The sequence below is a fragment of the Brassica rapa genome, chromosome A02 (genome assembly GCF_000309985.2).
Source record: "Brassica rapa cultivar Chiifu-401-42 chromosome A02, CAAS_Brap_v3.01, whole genome shotgun sequence".
Taxonomy (NCBI): Eukaryota; Viridiplantae; Streptophyta; class Magnoliopsida; order Brassicales; family Brassicaceae; genus Brassica; species Brassica rapa.
The window spans coordinates 20790231-20812238 of NC_024796.2; the positions used below are offsets into that span (position 1 = coordinate 20790231).

At 33.4% G+C, this 22008-nt stretch overlaps 2 protein-coding genes and 1 long non-coding RNA gene across 4 annotated transcripts; 1 reads left to right on the plus strand and 2 right to left on the minus strand.

The window, feature by feature from the left end:
* Positions 1–2162: 2162 nt before the first annotated feature.
* On the minus strand, positions 2163–4310 carry LOC103848817 (probable inorganic phosphate transporter 1-6). 2 transcript variants are annotated; one of them, XM_009125643.3, is made up of 2 exons: positions 4225–4310; positions 2163–3889 (listed from the first exon to the last, which is right to left on the minus strand). In XM_009125643.3, exon 2 carries the CDS (start codon positions 3878–3880, stop codon positions 2327–2329), a length of 1554 nt encoding a protein of 517 aa, XP_009123891.2. In that variant the 5' UTR covers positions 3881–3889; positions 4225–4310; the 3' UTR covers positions 2163–2326. The 2 variants fall into 2 exon arrangements, with proteins under 2 accessions (XP_009123891.2, XP_033140607.1); XM_033284716.1 differs by lacking the exon at positions 4225–4310 and adding an exon at positions 3974–3991.
* On the plus strand, positions 4225–13655 carry LOC117131861. Its single transcript, XR_004455262.1, has 2 exons — positions 4225–4269; positions 6844–13655. It is a non-coding gene; the product is annotated as an uncharacterized LOC117131861 (long non-coding RNA).
* Positions 4733–6993, minus strand: LOC103848815 (probable inorganic phosphate transporter 1-3). Its single transcript, XM_009125641.3, has 3 exons — positions 6917–6993; positions 6147–6569; positions 4733–6079 (listed from the first exon to the last, which is right to left on the minus strand). The coding sequence occupies exons 2-3, from the start codon at positions 6545–6547 to the stop codon at positions 4915–4917; spliced, it is 1566 nt and encodes a 521-aa protein (XP_009123889.1). The 5' UTR covers positions 6548–6569; positions 6917–6993; the 3' UTR covers positions 4733–4914.
* Positions 13656–22008: the final 8353 nt, after the last annotated feature.

The following is a 22008-nucleotide window of genomic DNA, read 5'->3' on the forward strand; positions in this document are numbered from 1 at the left end:
CGATTATTCTTTGTAACCGTTGGTCGATTTTTTGACAAATAATCGACCATCTTCTATTTCCAGCAAAACTCAAAAGGTCTCCAAATAGCTCAAAATACATCATTTTCCTCTAGTAAGTACCTGAACATGCAATTACTCTAAAAAGACTCTATATAGTAGTAAATATACCTTAAAACACTTATATACCATGGCTAATAATTGGTAAAATTCATGGTCTATCAATCCATCAATAAAATCCATCTTTACCTACCGGAATCTGATTACATTGTTGTGTTCTAAAGATATAGTTACCAACATCATCTTCTCTTCCCCAGATTAAATTTTTGATCACTACTAAATACTTATTGTAGATTTTAGGATCTACAAACACCATAACATGCTATATCGTTTTGAGCCTACACTGGCTTTCACGGTCATTACGGTCACCTCCTTGCTCACCTACAAAAAAAAGATATGTAAATGACTGAATCAAGTGAAGAAAAGTTATGTAAGTAAATCACAATTCCAATACGAAAGATATATCAGTTCATATGACAAACAATATGGGAGTACACTAATGTAACTAAACAACTACATTACTCCTGTCTTAACTTCACAATTTCACAATTTCAAACAACAATTAAAGTTCAAGCAAACCAAGACAGAGGAAATTGAAACTAAACATCAAACAAAACTGATAAATGAAGAGTTTTATATTAAGACAGACAGACATGTAATAAACTTCAAGCTAATAATCAAGTAATACAAGTTTACTTCATAGACAGAACATCATACTTATAGCAGTTAACAACAAACAACAAACGAAAAGCTGAGAACCAGGAAGAAGGGACAAATCACTACACTACTCAAGACATGACAATAAGATAGCAGTCGAGTTAACCTCAAACTGCAAACGACAACAAGAGACACAACAGTCTATTTAGATCATCTATAATCATCATACTAAGAGTCTAAGAGAGTCTTACATCTATTCGGATCTTGCATGCATCTTACGGATCTCTTTCCTTAGGTAGCTAACAACCTGCACATAATATACCAGAGTAAATCGTTAGAGGTTTAGAGTAGAGAGTTTGATGGATAAAGAACTTGAAAATATAACATGAAAAACTTAGAAGAATAGATGGAGAAGCTTATCTCTGTACATGCATGTTTGATCTGTGAAGTTTACAAGCCGAGATGAAATAACCGGAGCTTCTCTGTCGCCGGAGCTCCATTTCTTGTGTCGGTCTCTCTCTCTCTCTCTCTCTCTCTCTCTCTCTCTCTCTCTCTCTCTCTCTCTCTCTCTCTCTCTCTCTCTCTCTCTCTCTCTCTCTCTCTCTCTCTCTCTCTCTCTCTCTCTCCATTTTAAAATCCTTGAAAGTTGAATAACACTAGATTTTAAAAACTGGATTTAAATCATTCAATGAATAAGACTAGATTTCAAAATAGAATTTAGAATCATCATTTGAATAACTTTGGATTATGTTTAAATTTAAACTCCATTAAAATACATAATTGAATAACACCACTTTAGATCACTCAGGCTAAAAGAATACTAGCCCTAAATTTGTTTTAAATCTTTATCTTAGATCACTCAGGCTAAAAAAAAAAGAAATAACGGTTTTTGTTGAGTCATCCTCAGTTTACCCTTCGGATTTAATATTGACAAGATTCTTCGGTTGACGCAGGAATGAGAGAGCTTTGGGCTAGTGGATGGATACATAACCAAATAAAAGAGTGATTGTTTGGAGCCTGGCCGTGAAGTTTCATGCATAACGTACTTTTGGGATACTTAATGGATGATGATTTGAAAATATAGAAGGTTTTTTTTCCGTGTAGTATCATCTTGTAATTGCGAGGTTAGTAGACCATTTCCGATACTAATTTCGAAAAAAATATAGAAGGTTTTGTTTTTCAATATTTTTTTTTCAGTTACAACGAGGTTAGTAGACCATCATCTCTCTTTATTATTCGTTTTTCGGAGACTATTATAACCTATATTTTTGTTGTTTTGCCCCTCCAAAAATATTAGTTTCTAATATTTATTTTTTAACAGCCATTTTGCTAATTTCCCAAATCTTGTATTAGAGGAAACATAATAAAAATTAGTGTATGTGAGAGCTAGTAATAAAAAAAATGTTTTGTTATTTTGCACTAGAAAAAGAAGAAAAATAAATCAGATATCAATTTGAAAATAATTATTTTTTTTATAAATCTGATTAAAGAAACCATAATAGAGTACGATTATTGAGAAAATAACCAAAACGAACTACAGAAAACCTGATATAAGAAAAAAAAAACAAAACAAAAGTTCCTAACAAAGCCCGGTAATTAAGGGAAATAAAATCTAAACAACAATTGTGTCCTTGATTTTCTCCGGTTCAACTTCCCCGGAAAGATCCTCAAGCGATTTTCCCTTAGGCTCCGGAACAAGAAACAACGTCAACAACATGCCAACAAGACTGATTCCTGCCATGACTAGTAACGTGTTCCTCATCCCAATAGCTTTCACCAAAGCAGCAAAACCGAAAGACCCAACCATCGCACCGGCTTTACCGGAAGCCGCCGAGATACCATGACAAGTGGACCTAAGTCTAGCCGGAAAAATCTCAGCAGGGACAATGAAAGTAGTTGCGTTAGGTCCGAAGTTACAAAAGAAAAAAGTGAGAGAGTAGAGAACAATGAAACCAATCCGGTTATGAGGTAAGGTCCAATGGTGGTACGGTAAGCCTAGACCAATCAAGCAAAGCATCATCATGAAGAATCCAAAGACCTGAATCTTGAACCGTCCCATCCAGTCGATGGTAGCTATGGTAGCAATGTAACCAGGAACGGTACCGCAAAGAGCTATTAAAAATTGTGCCTTAGAGATCATGAAGAGCTCTTGGATTGCGTTCATGGTTTTTGGTGGGGGTAACCAACCAATGGTGGTGAAGATATCTTTCTGGAAGAGGTTTTGGCTGTAGAAAGCTATGTCGAGGAGGAACCATGTGGTTGTTGTTGCGAGTAGGTGAAGTCCGTGGCGGCGGAGGAATTTCGCGGAGAACAAGCCAAACTCGTCTGAAGAAAACCTAGCTTGGTCATGCTTCGCGGAAGAGGCCTCAATGTCTACATTAAGAACCTTAGCCATATCCGAAGCAGCTTGCTCCGACTTCTTAGCGATTAGAGAAGTGTAACGAGCGGTTTCAGGCATCTTCACACGCCAGTAGTAAGTAAGGAGAGCCGGTATGGCTCCTAACATCAGGATGATCCTCCAAACGTAATCTGCCTGCGGGACGGTGGAGGTGGCCGGGTCGACCATATAAGCTGGAGATGGAAAATGAAGCTCGAAAATGTATGAGACGAGTAACGAAACACCTCCTGCGGCTAAGATCCCAACCCCTTGCATAGCGAAAACCGATGCTATGAACGCACCACGGGTACGCTTGTTGGCATACTCGGACATGATCGTAGCCGACAGAGGATAGTCACCACCAATGCCAAACCCTAGCCAGAAGCGGAAGAAGCAGAGCGTCGTCATGACAGATTTGGGGTCGGTGCCAAGTGAAAGACCAGAGCAAATGGAGCACACGGTCATGATCACGAGAGTCAAGCCGTAGACTCTCTTACGGCCCAGCTTGTCTCCTAGACACCCGAAGAAAATCTGTCCGAGAAACGTTCCGGCAAAAGCCACACCGCTTACTGTGGCAGAGATACCGTCAGGGAGGCTTCCCGGAGAGGAGGAGCCAGGTTTCTGATAGTAGATCCGCCCGAGGAGCTTCGTGATGAGAGATATCACAAAGAGATCGTATGAGTCCGTAAAGAAACCCATACCGGAGATTATGACCGTCGTAACGTGATACCATTGAGTCTTTGCACTGTCAAGAGCTCCCAAAATGCTGCTTTGTCCTTCGTTAGCCATGTCTAGACTCTGCAAGTGGACAAAAAAAATTATTATTATTAGAGAAAGTTGTTATAACAAGATACGCTAGCTAAGCATTTGAAAGTAATATACGTTTTTGAAACACAAAAATCTATCAACAAACTATATAAAGAAAAAAATTAGGGAGTCGAGACTAGAGCTGCAAATATTACAAGAAAAGGAGATTAAACACAGAAAGATCATGTGCCAAGGTTTCTCTCATGCAACATTCATGATTCATAGAACAAACTAGTTTCCGTGTTGAAACATCTGATAGTATTTGCAAACACAAATATGTATAAGTTTGGTTAGAAACTAAATAAAATTAGGAACGAAGTGATTACAATGGGTCGAGATCCTGTTACTCTGTAGTTGAAGACTCTTGAGGAGTAAGTGTTTTGGGTTCGTTATATATATATAGAAATATAGATGAGTATATTCTCTTCCAAAAGGAGCATAATGCCATAACTTAATTATTTTGTTTAGTGTTTATTCTAACAACTTTTTGAAAAAATTATATTTTCAGATCTATATTTTTTTGATAAATATTGGGAGAGATTTGTTTTTTCTTGATATCCGATGGTAAAATACTGTTACTGAGTATATTCTTTTCTTTTTTTTTTCATTTTCCTTCCATACGGAAATTAAATCCTCAGGCTTACTTCCGAAAATGTAGGTAACTTTTGTTACGTTATTCCGGTTTTTTTTCATTCATTTATGATAAAAAAAATATTGAGGGTTTAGGTCTGTGACCGAAAATGAAGAAATAGTCCAAAAGATCCAATAATTAAATATGTAATAAGGCCCCGGTAGTGTAATGTAGGCTTTGAAGGCTTGGAGAGAGGGACTTAATTTTCCAAAGATCACAAAACTCAATTAAATCCAAGATATACTGATATACTCATATACATAAGCATAATGGACAAAAGTAACAAATAGAACATCATAACGTCAAGACCGGGGAAGAAAATAAAAACAAACATGACACTCGAAATAATATAATTTGAAAATGAAATACAACACTTTTATCGTGATCATTTCTCAACCTCAGTCTCACCGGAGAGTTCTTCGAGGGACTTTCCCTTGGGCTCAGGAACAAGGAACGTGAAGAGCATACCGACAAAGTTAATGACACCAAGCATGATCAGTGAGTTCTTGACTCCAATGCCTGGTGGGTACCCTGCGTCGGTCTTGGTCTTGTCCTGGGGCTGAGCTGCGTATAAGAACCCGAAAGCTCCCACGATGGCTCCAGCTTTACCTGTCGCTGCTGATATTCCATGGCATGTGGATCTTAGCCTAGCCGGGAAGATCTCAGCTGGTACAATGAAGGTTGTCGCATTTGGTCCAAAATTGGCAAAGAAGAAAGTGAGAGAGTACATAACCACGAATCCGATGCGGTTGTCTGGTTTGATCCAGTGGTCGTAAGGGAAGGCAATGGCAAACATAAACACGGTCATCATGAAGAATCCCATTAGCTGGATCGCAAATCTTCCAATGATATCAATGAATGCAACCGTGAACCAGTAGCCAGGGACAGTACTGCAGAGCGCGATGAGAGTCTGTGCCCTAGCAATCTTGAAAACTTCATGGACGGCATTCATGGTTGATGCCTTTGGGATCCACCCGATAGCCGAGAAGATATCTTTTTGGAACAAATTTTGGCTGTAAAAGGCAATGTCAAGCAAGAACCAAGTGGATGTACATCCAAGGAGGGGAAGACCATGGCGTCTAAGGAATTCTTTGGAGAATAAGCCATAGTTAAGTCTTGGGTCTTTAACGATATCCTCCGCTCTTTCCTCCATTTCAAGCTCCACTTGTAAAACCTTGGACATGTCTTGTGTTGCTTGTTTAATATTTTTTGCCACCAAAGCGGTGTACCGAGCGGTTTCTGGCATTTTCATTCGCCAGTAGTATGTCAAGGCTGCGGGTAGAGCACCAAACATGACGATGATTCTCCAAATGTAATCAGCTTGAGGAGGCGTTGAGAGAGCTCTGTTGACAGCATAGGTTGGTGCTGGGAACTTCTTGTCGAATATGGAAGATACCGCAAGTGCCACAAACCCTCCGGCCAAGATACCAATACCTTGCATAGCGAACACGGCAGCTATGAAAGCACCTCGGGTCTTCTTATTTGCGTATTCAGACATGATAGTGGCGGAAAGAGGGTAGTCACCTCCGATACCGAATCCCAGCCAAAACCTAAAAGAAAGATTGTTATATATATGTTTTCTTAAAGAAATATATGTTAGTAAATCTTGCGTATTACCTAAAGAAGCAAAGAGTGGTCATGACACCTTTGGCTTTGTTACCAAAGGAGAGACCGGAAGCGACAGAGCACAAAATCATCATGATTAAAGTGATACCGTAAACTTTTTTTCTCCCGAGCTTGTCACCAAGCCATCCGAAGAAGACTTGACCAGCAAGGGTTCCACAGAGGGCCACACCATTGACGGCCGCCGCAACATGAGGGGGAAGTGAGCCAGGCTTTTCTGACAACGGGTTGAAGTAGTAGAGACGGCCAAGGAGCTTGGTCACCAAAGAGACGCAGAAGAGATCGTATGCATCGGTAAAGAAACCCATACCAGCGATGACAATTGCCGTGAAATGGTAAAGCTGCGTCTTCGCAACATCAAGTGCCTTGAGCACTCCTAGTTGTTGTTCAGCCATTGCCCTGAGCTATATGTCCAATCTAGGTAAGAATTATAGATTTCAGTTAATAAATTCTGCTGTGTATAACCTCCACATATATAAGAAAAGCATATATATGTAAGTTCTTAGAGATTTTGGTACGTTCTTTTTTTTTTGTAAAAGGTTTTTTTTACATTGTACGTTCTTTCTAGAAAAAAAAAACGGTATTAAGTTTTAAAGATCATGGTACGATCGTTTTTTTTTGTGTTTCAAAAAAAAAATGGTGAAGATAATGTAAAAGATCGAATAGTGAAAAAAACTATTTTGGGTGATAGATTTTCACACTGAAAAAGCCCTACATGATAAGGTATATAGACAACAAATCAGATGGAGGCAAGTAATATTCACCTTAATCAGCTTTGAAGGAGACTAAGAACCTCTATGAAAGTTAGAGTGAGAGAGATATGGGGTGACTAGAAATGAACAATTATGGTTGCAATTTATAGAGAAGGGGAAAGCATACATTAAATAAAAAAGGAAAAGCGATTTCTAAAAAGAGAAAGAGATACAAGCAACGTGATCGCCTGCTTTTCTAATTATTCAAGTGGCAAGTCATTTATTTGGATTTTCGTCAAATATTTAATATAATTGGTAGCCGCAAAACAACAGCTTTTATTTAATTGATTTTTTTTTGTCAAACCGTTTTCAATAATTAAAAATAAAGTAAAAAGTACAAGCTATGATATACATATCATATTTTGACGAAATCAATATAAAGAGAACTTGTCATATATGTTTATAGTTATACCAGTGCAACCCATGCTGGTTCATATATTTTAACCATATCACGACACGCGATCAACATATAAATAAATAATAATTTACACCTAAAAACTTCTAATTTTACGTTTATATCTTTAATTTTTTTAATCTTTCAACTTGGAATATGTACATCGATCTGTAGAAATCTTATAGCTTAGCAATTGAGTAAACAATTTATTAATACTTCTACCTTACATTAAGAAGTCGGGAATTCCATATATTTCCAAAAGTACAAATTCGAAGATTAACGAAACTAGATTAACAAAACTTATAATTGTTCGTAATATCTAACATATATATCATAACTTTTGTGGAATAGATGAAATTTAAAAAATAAATCAAATCAAATTATAAAATTTGATATTGAATATTTAGATTTCTGAAAATATATTATTTGACTTGACCAAGATGTGTGCTTTCTAATAATAAAAATTATATTTTATTGGGTTTTTTGTCGGCTAATTCTTGCATTGATATTCCAAATCATAACGTTGTTTACTACAGTTTGAAGGAAATTTGACCAAGCATAAAAGGATATGAGAAAAAAATTTCTAGCTAATATGTATGCCCTATTTACTGAAAGAACAATCGCTAAAAACTTAAGGAAATTAACTTAATCAGCACACAAAATTAAGTAATATGATCAGAAGCATGTAAACTTTTCTTTAATTACTACCATTTTTAAATATCCAGCTTGCCCTTTTTAAATATCAAATTAAAGATGACATTTGCAATCATTTTTGTTTGCACTCCCTTTTTAATTCAGTACTAGAAGATAACCCGCGCACATGCGCAAGGTAAGTTTTTATAATAATATTTATTTATTAAATGATTTTAACATTTTGTAACATTATAATTTTTATCGGCTATAAAATGACAAATACAAATGTTCGTCTCTTAACTATATTATAGTTTAATTATTTTAAGATTTTTTATGCACAAAAAGAAATTAAGTTTTACGGCGGACACAAATCACCAAAATCAAATAGGCAGCATTGATTGTATAATAACACAAAAAGAATTAAGTTTTATGCCCTTCATTTGTTTACTATTGACTCTCAATAAGTGATTTTATTTTCTAACTCTATACAATTGTATTTAAGTTCTCGTCTTTGTTTCATTGATATTTGTTAAGTTTTTTTTTTTAATTTTCTATGAATTCGGTGAATTACATAAGTGTCAATTTTGGTTTTAAAAAATGGACATTTGCAAAAATTAATTTCACTCAAGATACATATCTAAGAATCAAAATTTTGAAAAAAAAACCACCGGCAAACTATATTAACAGGTTAGTGTTCAAATCAGCTGTTATAGAATATAAGTGCATACTCGAAATATAAATGTTTGTCTAGTATATATTCACCAGTTCGGTCTAAAAATCATCTAATTCTAGAACAACAAAACAAATTACTTATTTTACCAGTTCGGATAATATTTGAATCCGAAGGGGTAATATTCGAACCCGAATGGATATCTGAAGATAACCAAACTTAAGTATACTTAACCCTATATTTATAGTTTATTTCTCTTATTTTATTCAAAATATTTATATTAATGATGCTTATTGCTCAAAATTAGATAATATACATATAATTATGAACAAAATCATTTGCTACTCACTTAAAATACATATCAAGCTCGTGTTTTTCGCATTAACAAAAAATACATCTAAAATTTCAAAACAATAACTAAATTAGTGTCTTTCTAGTATTATCTCAAACCTATTAATAGTTTAATCTTCTAAAAATTTTGAAAACCAGTTAAGTTAAAATATATTTTAAATACAAAAAACTTAAACAATGAATAATTTTTTTTTCTTCAAAATTTAAATATCTGAACCCGAATATAAAATACATGAACCCGACTCGAAGCGTAAAAATACTCAAACGGGTTCTATACCTTTATACTGATACCTGATACGAACCCGAACGTGTATCAGAACGCCCACCCCTACGATATATGATCATTTGTATCTTGCTTGAACAAAAAAAAAGTTAAACCATTAATCACAAAATTTTTAAAGTGAGACTTTTACCATTTTTCTGTAATTTATAGTTGTTTCAAAAAATTCAAAATATAATATATAAGAAAAAATCTAAATTTTTTTATTATATGCTTAATGTGATTTTTTATTTTCTTTTAATAGTATAAAATTAAACAAAAAAGAAAGAGGTTAGAAAAATTGTTATTAAATATGTATTATTCATAATCATTAATTATCATATATATGTTAATCATATTAGGTAATTTTGTAGCGTTTATTTAAGGAAAGAAAAATATTCTTTTATATACTGCTAATTAATTTGTTAGTTAGTTTAATAAAAAGCATAGTATATGTTTATATGGACCAACTTATTTGTCTAACAATTTTAAGAATCATTCTCGTGATGACACGTGGCTACGAAAACATGTTGTAATGCTCCAAGATTAATATATAGGGGATTTGTCAAAACGAACGTGGAAATACAAAAACCAGCAACTGATTTTGATTTATATTATAATATAAGCTCAATACTGGTTCAGTGTATTAATTGGTTTACTTATTCTGGTTAGACCAAGCCTATATATAAAGGCATTTTACGTTGTAACAGAAACTTAACGAGAATAAGATTTTTTTTCAGTGTAACAAACTCTCTCTGCTCTCGATTCTTTGAAGCTAACATGGTATCAGAGCGTTGAGTCAAAAGTTCAATGATCACAATCTCCAGCTTCTGATTCATCGATTCATCATCTTTTGTTCATCTTCCGCTTCGATCTCATTTCACAATGGTCACTCTTCGTCGTTCGACGCGACGATCAGTCCGACTTGGCGGATCAGCTGAAAAATCAGCTAATCCAGCTCGCACATCTTCATCAAACACCTTTCCGGTGCAATCACATCCTGATCCACCTATTCCGGTGACAATATCGGCGAATCCAACACCAACGCAAGCTCCTATTCCATCATTTCCGACTATCAACACTTCATCAGATTCACTCGATTTCGGAGGGAATCAGTATTCACCATACTTTCTCACAAGCGATGACAATCCAGGAACGTCTTTAATCTATGAGGTACTCAATGGATCTAACTATAATACTTGGAACATTGCGATGGCTATAGCTGCAGATGAGAAGAACAAGATTTTGTTTGTAGATGGTTCGTTGCCTAGGCTTTCTGAATGGCATCCACATTATAGGATCTGGTGAAGGTGTAACAGTATGGTTAAATCTTGGATTATGAATTCTGTTACGAAGTCGATCTATGGAAGTATCTTGAGGTTTAATGATGCATCCGAGGTATGGAAGGATCTGATATCTTGGTTTCATATCACAAACTTACCTCGTTCCTATCAGTTAACACAACAATCTGATCTCTCCAACAAGGTTCTTTGGATCTTTCTTCCTATTATACGAAGCTCAAAAACTCTATGGGATGATCTTGATGGAGTAGATTGTGTGAAAATCTGTCAATCTTGTGAGTGTTGTAAGGCTACAGCAAAGAAGATAAAGCATACGAAGGTTATTAAATTCTTGGCTGGCCTCAATGACTCATATTTTAATGCACGAGGTCAGATCATCATGAAGAAACACGTTCCAGATCTCTCAGAAGTGTATAACCACAATATTGCTCCTCTACAGAATGCAAGGGAATATTTTAGTGCACAAGGTCAGATCATCATGAAGAAAACGCATGTAAGTTAAGGTTGATTATGGTTATATTGCAGCTGATTTAAACAACACGGCTAACTTATGAGATGTGGGCTAACTTACGAACATAAATCAGATGTAAGTTACGGTTGATTTATGATACCATTCAAATTACCGTAAGAAGTGATTTATACTCTCTCAAATAAGAGATCGAGTTGTAGTACTTAGGGATCAAATTCACAGGGAGCTAGGAAACCTAGGGATTCTAATATGATTTGTTAAGCAAGGATGTTTTAAGAGTTTTTAAAAGTAAATTGCAGTTTTATATTGAACAAGAGTTTGTTCAATAGCAGATGTTTGGGGTTTTGGTGCTTAAAAAAGAAATAGCTAGACTTAGGGTTTTTATTCAGGAAAGTTGAAATTATAACCCTATAGATGCTTAATGAGTTGCATGCATGATAATGTAAAGCTCAACTATTTGATCAACAAGTCTTTCGGCCTTTGCGAGCATTGACTTGTTGACTATTAACTAGATCTATGATCTCAACTCTCGTTATATTGATCTATAGAAAGTGTCGATCGATATTCCAATGGGCGTATCGACCGATACACCTTTTGCACCGTCGATCGATTATTCAAGTATGATATCGATCGACGCGCTCTAGTCAAGCTTTATGCGCAAGTTGAATAAATGCTTACCAAGCTCACTAGATCAGCTCTCGCCTTGCTCATAGCAAGAAACAAAGTTCATTTAGAATGTTTTCAGGATGAGAATTAGCTGTGGCTTTTATCAATCAATCCTAGGACAAGTTCTAGGTAGCTAATATAGACACATGCATTAATGAACAACTAGGTGGCCGGCCCGCACCCTGTGCGGACATAAACATATTCAAATTATTAACTAAGTAGTACATAGTTTTATAGGTTACGAATTTTATATCATAATACCACCGCCCTTGGGAGAAAGCATCAGGTACAAAAAAATGTTGGTACTCAATATTTTACATGGATGAAATGGAACAAAGTAACTTTAGTATCAAGAGGTATTTATTGTGTGTACGTATAATTGCAACGTTCCAAAATAATTTGTATGTTTAAGAAGATATTTTATTTTCAAAATCTGGAATAAATAGTGTATAGTTTCAGAGGTAACATATTTTATATTATCACTACATTCCCATTGAAACCCTCTTTTACCATTTCAAAATGTAATTAAGGACATAAAAATTCAAAATATGGAATAAAAAGTTCAAAATATGTAATAAATATGGAATAAATAATGTTAGAAATGGGTTGAGCAGAGAGAAGATACGAATTGCAGTCGGTGATTTTCGAATCAGACTCTGTCAGCTTATCAAAACTATTAACTCGGCGATTAAATATACAGCTCTCTATGGAGTGACTGCGGATATTGTATCGCATATGCGGATATTTTATCGCATATGCGGATATTAATATTATGATTAGTTTAATTTTACATGGTTAGTTAATTTTTACATACAATGACATGTGTATGCATAATATATATTATATGTATAATAATCACATAGTTATGATTCATTATTTGTGGTTGAAAACTATAAATCTTCTTAATATTATTTAATTCAAGATATAATGCAATCTACTTTGCTGTTAGTTTTTATTTTTTATTGTAAAATATACAAATTACATTCATTAATTTTTAAACTCTAAACTCTTGGTAAACCTTAAACTCTTGAATATACTCTAACCCTTTGGCTTTACCGGGTAAATCATAAACAATAAACTCAAATTTTTTGGATATACCGTAAACACTAATCTCTCTCTCCCTCTCTCTCCCTCTCTCCCACTCTCCCACTCTCTCTCCCCTCTCCTCCTCCCTCCTCCCTCCCTCTCTCTCTCTCCATCCCTCCCTCTCCCTCCCTCTCTCTCCCTCCCTCTCTCTCTCACCTATTAATAGTGAGAAAAATGTCTTTATTATTGATTTACAACATTACAATATCGCGAATTCCACAAAAGTAAAACAAAAAAAATTAATTAATAGAAAATCTAACAAAAGCCACATCTTAACCAATAGAAGAGTATACTATTGATAACACGTTTCAAAACTTAAACAATGTAAATGAGCTTCCGTTCAAACGCATGATTGATTCAATCTCCGCCAAAGATAAACTCTTAATTTGATCTTCTGATAAACTCAAGCCTGAAAGAACATGTAAAAATTAATTTGATCTACTGACGTTGTCTTTTGATAAAAACATGATAAGCTAAGAAGTAGAATATTCTTTAATAAATTCTCAATAAATCTTATACTTATAAGGTAATATTATTTTTGGAATATCTTGTTAATAAAGATAAATGAGAACATCTCGTGAATAGATTGCACCAGAATTTTGGTTGACAAGTCTCACCATAAAAATTAAGTTTTAAATGCATGATTTTAGGAGAGAAAATATCTTGTCAAATAATTTCGTTTCTCTGACATCTAAAATATTTAGTGAGTATTTAATGGATTAAACAGAGAAATGATCTCAAAAAGATGTTATTTGAATCGAGAAAACACAAAAGATAAGTAAAATGCTAGACTTTACTAAAATATTTAGCTTTCACAATAAGCTATGTAATAGAATGTTCTCAAATTAATTTTAAAAATGTATCTACCTATAAGTTAGGATTATTTATGGAATATATTGTTACTAAAATTACATTTTAAATAAATAAAAAAAGAGAATATCTCGGGAGTAGTTTACACTAATGATTTAATTAACAAATCTTGTCCTTAAAGTTTAAATATTAAAGCATGAGATTAGGAAATAAGATATTATTTCAGTAGAGAAAATACCATCCTACTATAGATATTTTAAAAATATAATTGATTATCCAATTCTGATGTACAGTAGAGAAAATACCATTCTAAGTGCACATCTTTTGCAGGATCGGAATGGTGAACTCTTAGAGGTCTGAAATATGACCACTTCTCTCAAATCATCTCTGAAAAAATATAAAACAAAATCACAATCAGCAAACCAAAAAACAAATATGTGTATATATAAGCTTATACTTCTAAACAATAATATAAATCTACAAATCAAAAAAAGAAAAATATTCGCAGCACAAAAAGATGCTATTGAAATGATTTAGCTGAGAGATGTTATCAAATTGAGTAAAATTTTTTTACCAGATTGAGGAACAAAGATGTTATCGAAATGATATATCAAAGATGTGTACAATCAAATCATATATAGCTTCAGTGGAGAAATCGTCATAATAGGGTATCTGCATATAAACCAAAAGAAAAATCAGCTCTCATGAAATATAAAAGCTTAATGTTCTAAAATAAGAAGAAAAAAAAGTTCAGAACATTATTAACATTAAAAGTTCAGAATACAAAGTTCAATTATTTCGTTTCTTCTACTGTGAATGTTTTATTTATAGTAAATTGGTAGACGTTTCTCATTGATTTAGCTTGCATGATAAGCTAAGAAGTAGAATATTATTTAATAAATTCTCAATAAATCTTATACTTATAAGGTAATATTATTTTTGGAATATCTTGTTAATAAAGCTAAAGGAGAACATCTCGTGAATAGATTGCACCAGAATTTTGGTTGACAAGTCTCACCATAAATATTAAGTTTTAAATGCATGATTTTAGGAGAGAAAATATCTTGTCAATTAATTTTGTTTCTCTAACATCTAAAATATTTAGTGAGTATTTAATGAATTAAACAGAGAAATGATCGCAAAAAGATGTTCTTTGAATCGAGAAAACACAAAAGTTAAGTATTAAAGTGATTTCATTTTTAGTAGTGTCGATGATTAAAATAAATCGAAAAAAAAATTCTAAAAAATCAATCAACAAAATCAAGAGAATTCTTTCCATTTGTAATAAAGAAACTAATTATTACATGTATTAACTAATATTGTTGCGCAAGTAATGTTAATAGAGGGATTAAATTATTTTTTCCTTTTCAATCAGTATTCAATGTTACTTTCCTTTTATAGGGGATCGATGAATTAAAATAAATTATTTGATTTGATAAAATGACTTTATATTCTAATATATCTATAGACTACATAAAATAATAAACCAAAATATTTACTTGAATTGATAAAATGACTTTATATACCATACTTTCGACAATTAGTTACCATAAATAGTTATTAATAATATTATGTAAGTCATTTGGAATCCAAATTATTTATTTGAATTAATAAAATGAATTTATATACCATATTTTCGACAATTAGTTATCATAAATAGTTATTAATAATATTATGTAAGTCATTTGGAAAGTGATGTTAATTGCTCATTAAATTATGTTTTTCCTTGCAATTAGTATTCAATGGTAATTTCCTATTATAGTGGGATCGATGAATTAAATGATATATCGAAATTACAAAATAAGGTAAGTATTTAGAGGGCTTTCCTTTTTAATAGTGTCGATGGAAAATATAAATCAAAAAGAAATTCTAAAAAATATTTAACAATAAACAAATATTCAATATAAAGTAAATTTAATTTTATTAATAATTTATAACATTCTGTAAATTATTTTAAAATTATGATAAATTTATTCTTTAAACAACGATAAATAATTTAAAAATAATATTAATAAACATGTTTGAATTTTTTAATATTTAAAATATTCAAAAATACCTTCTTCACTAACTGAAAGTTATATTTTTAAATATAAGAAACTTGAGAAATGAAAATTTTAATTTTTTTTTTCAAAATCTAAATATCTGAACCAGATCCGAAATAACCGAATCCGAACTAAAAATACGCGAACCCGACCCGAAGTACAGAAATACCCGAACGGGTTCTACACCTCTATACCGAAATACCCGAAAATCTGAAATACCCGACCCGAACCCGAACGGTTACCCAAGGCTAAACTAAATCGATAATTATTATCCCCTAGCTATATATGGGCTTAACGAAATCGACAATAGTTTTGGGCTTGTCTACATAAGTGATTGATTAAAATAAATGAAAAAGAAAAATTCAAAAAAACCAGCCAATAGAATTATAACGTTTTTCCTGAGAAGCTCTATATGAGTGCCACCTCAGCAGAAATCACTAAAGTGACTTCTCTTTTAATGTATATGGGGATTCTAAAGATGATTATCACAACTCAGCAATCTATAGTTGGGGCTAATCTCTCATAACCTATTTAAACTCTAAAATCTAACAAAAGAACTACTTAGACATGGCTAAGCAATTCATAACAATGGTTATGTATAAAAACTTCATAGAATAAATAAGATAAATATCAATGGAGTTCCAATCACAAATTATAACTTTGGATCTTCTCTCCTATCTATCAATAAAACAATGAAACACAAAGAAAGGCATCACCTGCCTCTAACATGGCGGCAAAGCTTATATAGTTAGGGTAAAACACGTCAGGGGCAATCTTGTAAACTAGTGAAATCTTGGGCTTCAAGTCGACTGTGACCAAACGGGCTTTCTGCGCGCTTCGCTATCGATCGACACCATGACTTGTGTATCGATCGATTCTATCTCTCCAATATCGACCGATTGTCGATCTCGATGGTCATCTCGGATGCTTACTCCAAATCACTCCAAATCTCTCCAAAATGCTCCAAAATCATCACTTATCTCCAAAACATTCCTGTTCTTATAAATATAATAAATAAACTCTATAATAATATAAATATTGGTAAAAACACATATAAACTATGGATGAAAATGGGTCAAATCCATAATCTACCAATTTACAAAAATATGGCTGATTTATTAGATAATGGCTGACTTACGAATACAAGTTCTGGCTAACGTATGCATCATCAGACTGATTTGTCGAAAATTTGGCGGATTTATAGATAAGACACGGCTGAATTATGTTTCTCTGGCTAATTTAGTGATCATCGAATTGCTGAGTTATTAAATTTATGACTAACTTATGTGAGATAGTTACAGCTGATTTACGTATAATCAGCCGTAATGAGCTGGATTAACTAAACTAAACAAGGTTGTCCAAACCCAAATAGTATAGATACAATTTAGTTTCAACTTCTTGGCGTTTCCGTTGATTATCGGATTGATATTCAAGTTATCACTTTTGAATTCCACTTTATCATACCTCTAAAATGGAATTCATACTCACACTTCACCTATATTTTTAGTGAGTTGTGCCATTAAATTTGGTTGAGTCGATTTATATTTTGAATTCCATTCGACGTGTTTGTCTTTACCTTAATGAAGCATAGATATTCAGTACTTCACGTCATCACTCGCTCCCTTAACCATATCTTCCATTGTTACATTCCTCTATTTTAATATTAGATCATTCTGAATTTTCCAAATATGACATATTACCCAAACCGTTAGATAATGGCTTTCCATATGGGCATTGGTGTTGTTGTGGAAGGAAAAAACGATTTTATATTGCCAATGGTGATTGTTGGGTAACAAATAATATGTGTGGGGTGGATTGGAGAGATCCGCCATATTACTTCTGTGTAGGGACAGAAAAAAAAACTAACGGTCCCTTGTTTCCTCTCTTGTGCAACATAAATGTTAATTCGACGGCGTCTTAGATTTGCTTTCACTGTAATGGCATGCAATGATACCCACCATAAAAAGTGTTGAAGTTTGTGTGCAATGTCGGAGCTCCAAATGGCGCACTAAATCCGGATATGATGATCATAAAAGTTGTGGAGGAAGAACAAAAAAACATAGTGATTTAACGCAAAGTGGTACTCCGATTCAGGGCCAAGTGTCTAGTTTTTTTTAATTGAGAGGTGTCTAGTTTTTTTTCTAATTGAGAGCTGTCTAGGAAGAACAAAAACATAGAGTATTATGGTTTTATCGTTATTTTTTTTTTGTGCGACGAATTATGGTTTTTTATTTTTTTTTTTTTGCGACGAATTATGGTTGTATCGCTAGTAACGCAAATGACCGGACCCACTAAATCCGTTAGTCTCATTCTCATTCTCATTCAGACTTCTTTTTTTTTTGCTTAATGGCCATCTTTATTTTGTTTTATCTTTACAATTTCACTTAGTTTTCTTAGTTCTATTTCATGGTTTTTCCTTAGATTTAGTTTGATTTTAATATAAACATATAGAATTAAAAAATATTTTTTAATTATTAGATTGTTAAATAACTATTATTTAGTCATTTTTTTATCTGTTTCTTTAGTTTATTGGTTTCTCTTATTTTGGTGATAAGTTTTTAAATTGAAAGGGCTATGATTAAATAACACAAGCGTCCCGTTTGAGACTTTGAGTTACACGAAAGAAGTATATATTAAACATGATTTTAGTTTCTCACATGCACACATATGGCATTACTTGTGACCAATATTAACTAATTATATATAAACGATGATTGATTTCAAATTTGCAATTATTAATTTCTGCAATATAAACAATAATTCTCTTAAATTAAATAAGAAAATAATTAAAAAAGGATTATTACCATTTATAGGTTTTTTTATAAACCCTGCCGATTGATCCGGTCAGCCCAGAGAGGAACGCATTTAGTAATTTAGAGTGGACTAACTCAAAAGCGTACTACACTGTCTGACTCGAATTTGGTATACTTTTCAATTAATGTTAAAAGGTTGATCGATCGTCTGTTACGGTCTACCGTGTTAACTACTTGTACCGAAACTCAAGCCCATACAGAATAATTTACTAACATTTATGGTTTTATGTGGAGTTTTGATTATAGGGTATTTTAGTGCCAACATAAGTCAAGAGGTTACATATTTCTCCATTTTCTTTGTAGTCGAATCATTTAATTCTTCTAACATAGTTTGCAGCTCAAGGTAATCTAAGTTCAAATCCTTCAAGTTTCAGTTTCTTTACGTTAAAGCTTTGTGTATATTTAAATCTAAAGAAGAACCACACTTGATGTGACAAAACGGTTTTTAATTTGAGTAAATTTTATATTCAATTCGAAAAAGAATCGGTTAACTCTAATAGTTGACAAACGTTTTTTAATTTGAATAAATTTTATATTCAATTCGAAAAATAGTTGTTCAACTCTAATAGTTGACGTTTGAGGATTGACAATCTGGATACATATAGCAATGAAGATTAGCTATCATTTGGCAAAAGTCAAAATCATTGTTAAAACAAAGCATATTCGATATACGTAAGATATCCGGAAGAACACTGGCAGATGTATTTCCATTTAATATGTAAGTTGATGTCTTAGGGGAGTTTCTATCATATATCATAGTAAATATTTTTCAATCCATTAATCCAACTCAGACCAAATCATATCTATTAGTGTCAGGTAAATCATTTAAAATAAACTAATTTCTCTTGTAAACTAATTTTGATATTAAAAAATGATCTTTGCGGATACCTGCATAAGCTATATGGATAAATTCATGTTTTCAAAGATGTAGACACGTATAAACGAAATATAAACATCATAACAATAATAAAAACTTAAAAAGAAATTAATAGCGTGTTATGGACATAAGCAATCAACATAGCAATATGACCAAGTGAATGATCAAATTTTTGTCACACAATAAAAATGAGAGGTGCACCAATACAAACAACAGATCAAGCATCCCAAAACACAGTAAATTGTTAAACAAGAGTTAGTTAACCGGACACTACAAGAAAACTCAAGCTTAACGAGGAATATTAACGAGGAAAAAAAAATCTCGTAAGTTTACGTCAACTTTACGAGGATTTTACGTGAATAACGGTATCATCGTTATTTCCTCGTAAACTAACGACAAAAACCGTTCGTCGTAAAGTCGATGTAATGTGACGTGTCATTTACGAGGAAATAACGATGATATCATGTTTCACGTACGTTCCTCGTAAAGTGGACGTAAACTTCGCGTCTTATTTACGAGGAAACTATTTACGTGGATTTAGCGAGGAAATTTTGAATCCACAAACTTTGTAAGTGACACACGTTTTTTTTTTGCACCTAATTAATTTTGAATCCACCAACTTTGTAAGTGACACACGGAGATTATTGAAGTCGAATTTCCAGGGATACTGAAGCTGAAATGCGTCCTCTTGAAATGTGAATGGTTCGACCCCGTCGTCAACAGAGGTGTTCGGTCTAACAAATTCGGTGTAGTTGATGTCAACGGTGGACGACGGTACAACAATTCGAGCCTTTCATCTTAGCTTCACAAGCAGACCAAGTTAGCTTCCTTCCATACCTCGGATGAGAGATTCAGGTATAAATTGGTTAGCAGTGATCAAAGTAACACCTCGAGGACGAATCATCAGTGGAGAAGAACCACCATTGCAAGAAGAACAGATAAATGAAGTCGAGGAACCTGAACAAGAAATAGATGACATCCTTCTCATTGATCCGCATAATCACGAGTACGAAGATCTTACCGATGATGCCACAGACGAAGCTGTTGAAGACGAGTTTAATGAAAATGAAGACATTTCTAGTGATGACGAGAATGTCGATGAATCCGATTGATGTATTTTCGATTTTGTGTAGTTTGTTTTATGAATAAGGTAATGTGAGAGTTTGTTTTATGAATAAGGTAATGTGGGAGTTTGTTTTGTGAATAAGAAAATGTGGGAGTTTGTTTTATGAATAAGTAAAAGTGGGAATTGTGGTTTGGAATATATGAATTAGAAGATAAGGAATTGTGGTTTGGAATGAAAATAAAGATAGGGTTTGGAATATATGAAGTAGAAGATAAGGAATATGGGGTTTGGGGTTTGGGGTTTCGGATTTTAGGGATTTAAACGGAATACTCGTTAATTCCTCGTATGTTGACGTCGAACTTACGACGAATTCCTCGTTTATTCCACGTAGGAGAGATTCGTCGTAAATACCACGTAGGACAATTCGTCGTAAATACCACGTAGGAGAGATTCGTCGTAAATACCACGTAAAATAAATGATGAACGCGGCCCACTTTAATTCCACGTAGGACGGAATCGTCGTAAAAACCACGTAACCAAAATCGTCGTAAACACCTCGTACTGTAAAAACTAGAAAAAAAAAAGAAAAAGAAGAAATATACTCGATTTTGTGTAGTTTGTTTTATGAATAAGGTAATGTGAGAGTTTTTTTATGAATAAGGTAATGTGGGAGTTTGTTTTGTGAATAAGAAAATGTGGGAGTTTGTTTTATGAATAAGTAAAAGTGGGAATTGTGGTTTGGAATATATGAATTAGAAGATAAGGAATTGTGGTTTGGAATGAAAATAAAGATAGGGTTTGGAATATATGAAGTAGAAGATAAGGAATATGGGGTTTGGGGTTTGGGATTTTAGGGATTTAAACGGAATACTCGTTAATTCCTCGTATGTTGACGTCGAACTTACGACGAATTCCTCGTTTATTCCACGTAGGAGAGATTCGTCGTAAATACCACGTAGGACAAATTCGTCGTAAATACCACGTAGTAGAGATTCGTCGTAAATACCACGTAAAATAAATGATGAACGCGGCCCACTTTAATTCCACGTAGGACGGAATCGTCGTAAAAACCACGTAACCAAAATCGTCGTAAACACCTCGTACTGTAAAAACTAGAAAAAAAAAAAGAAAAAGAAGAAATATACTCGATTTTGTGTAGTTTGTTTTATGAATAAGGTAATGTGAGAGTTTTTTTTATGAATAAGGTAATGTGGGAGTTTGTTTTGAGAATAAGAAAATGTGGGAGTTTGTTTTATGAATAAGTAAAAGTGGGAATTGTGGTTTGGAATATATGAATTAGAAGATAAGGAATTGTGGTTTGGAATGAAAATAAAGATAGGGTTTGGAATATATGAAGTAGAAGATAAGGAATATGGGGTTTGGGGTTTGGGATTTTAGGGATTTAAACGGAATACTCGTTAATTCCTCGTATGTTGACGTCGAACTTACGACGAATTCCTCGTTTATTCCACGTAGGAGAGATTCGTCGTAAATACCACGTAGGACAAATTCGTCGTAAATACCACGTAGGACAAATTCCTCGTTTATTCCACGTAAGAGAGATTCGTCGTAAATACCACGTAGGACAAATTCGTCGTAAATACCACGTAACCAAAATCGTCGTAAACACCTCGTACTGTAAAAACTAGAAAAAAAAGAAAAAGAAA

Excerpts from the sequence above, each read along its gene's own strand:
- LOC103848815 (XM_009125641.3), bottom strand. The coding sequence starts at position 6,547 with ATGGCTGAACAACAACTAGGAGTGCTCAAGGCACTTGATGTTGCGAAG. Across the intron at positions 6,080-6,146 it reads ACCACTCTTTGCTTCTTTAG|GTTTTGGCTGGGATTCGGTA; the intron begins GTAATACGCAAG and ends TCTTTCTTTTAG.
- LOC103848817 (XM_009125643.3), bottom strand. The coding sequence starts at position 3,880 with ATGGCTAACGAAGGACAAAGCAGCATTTTGGGAGCTCTTGACAGTGCA.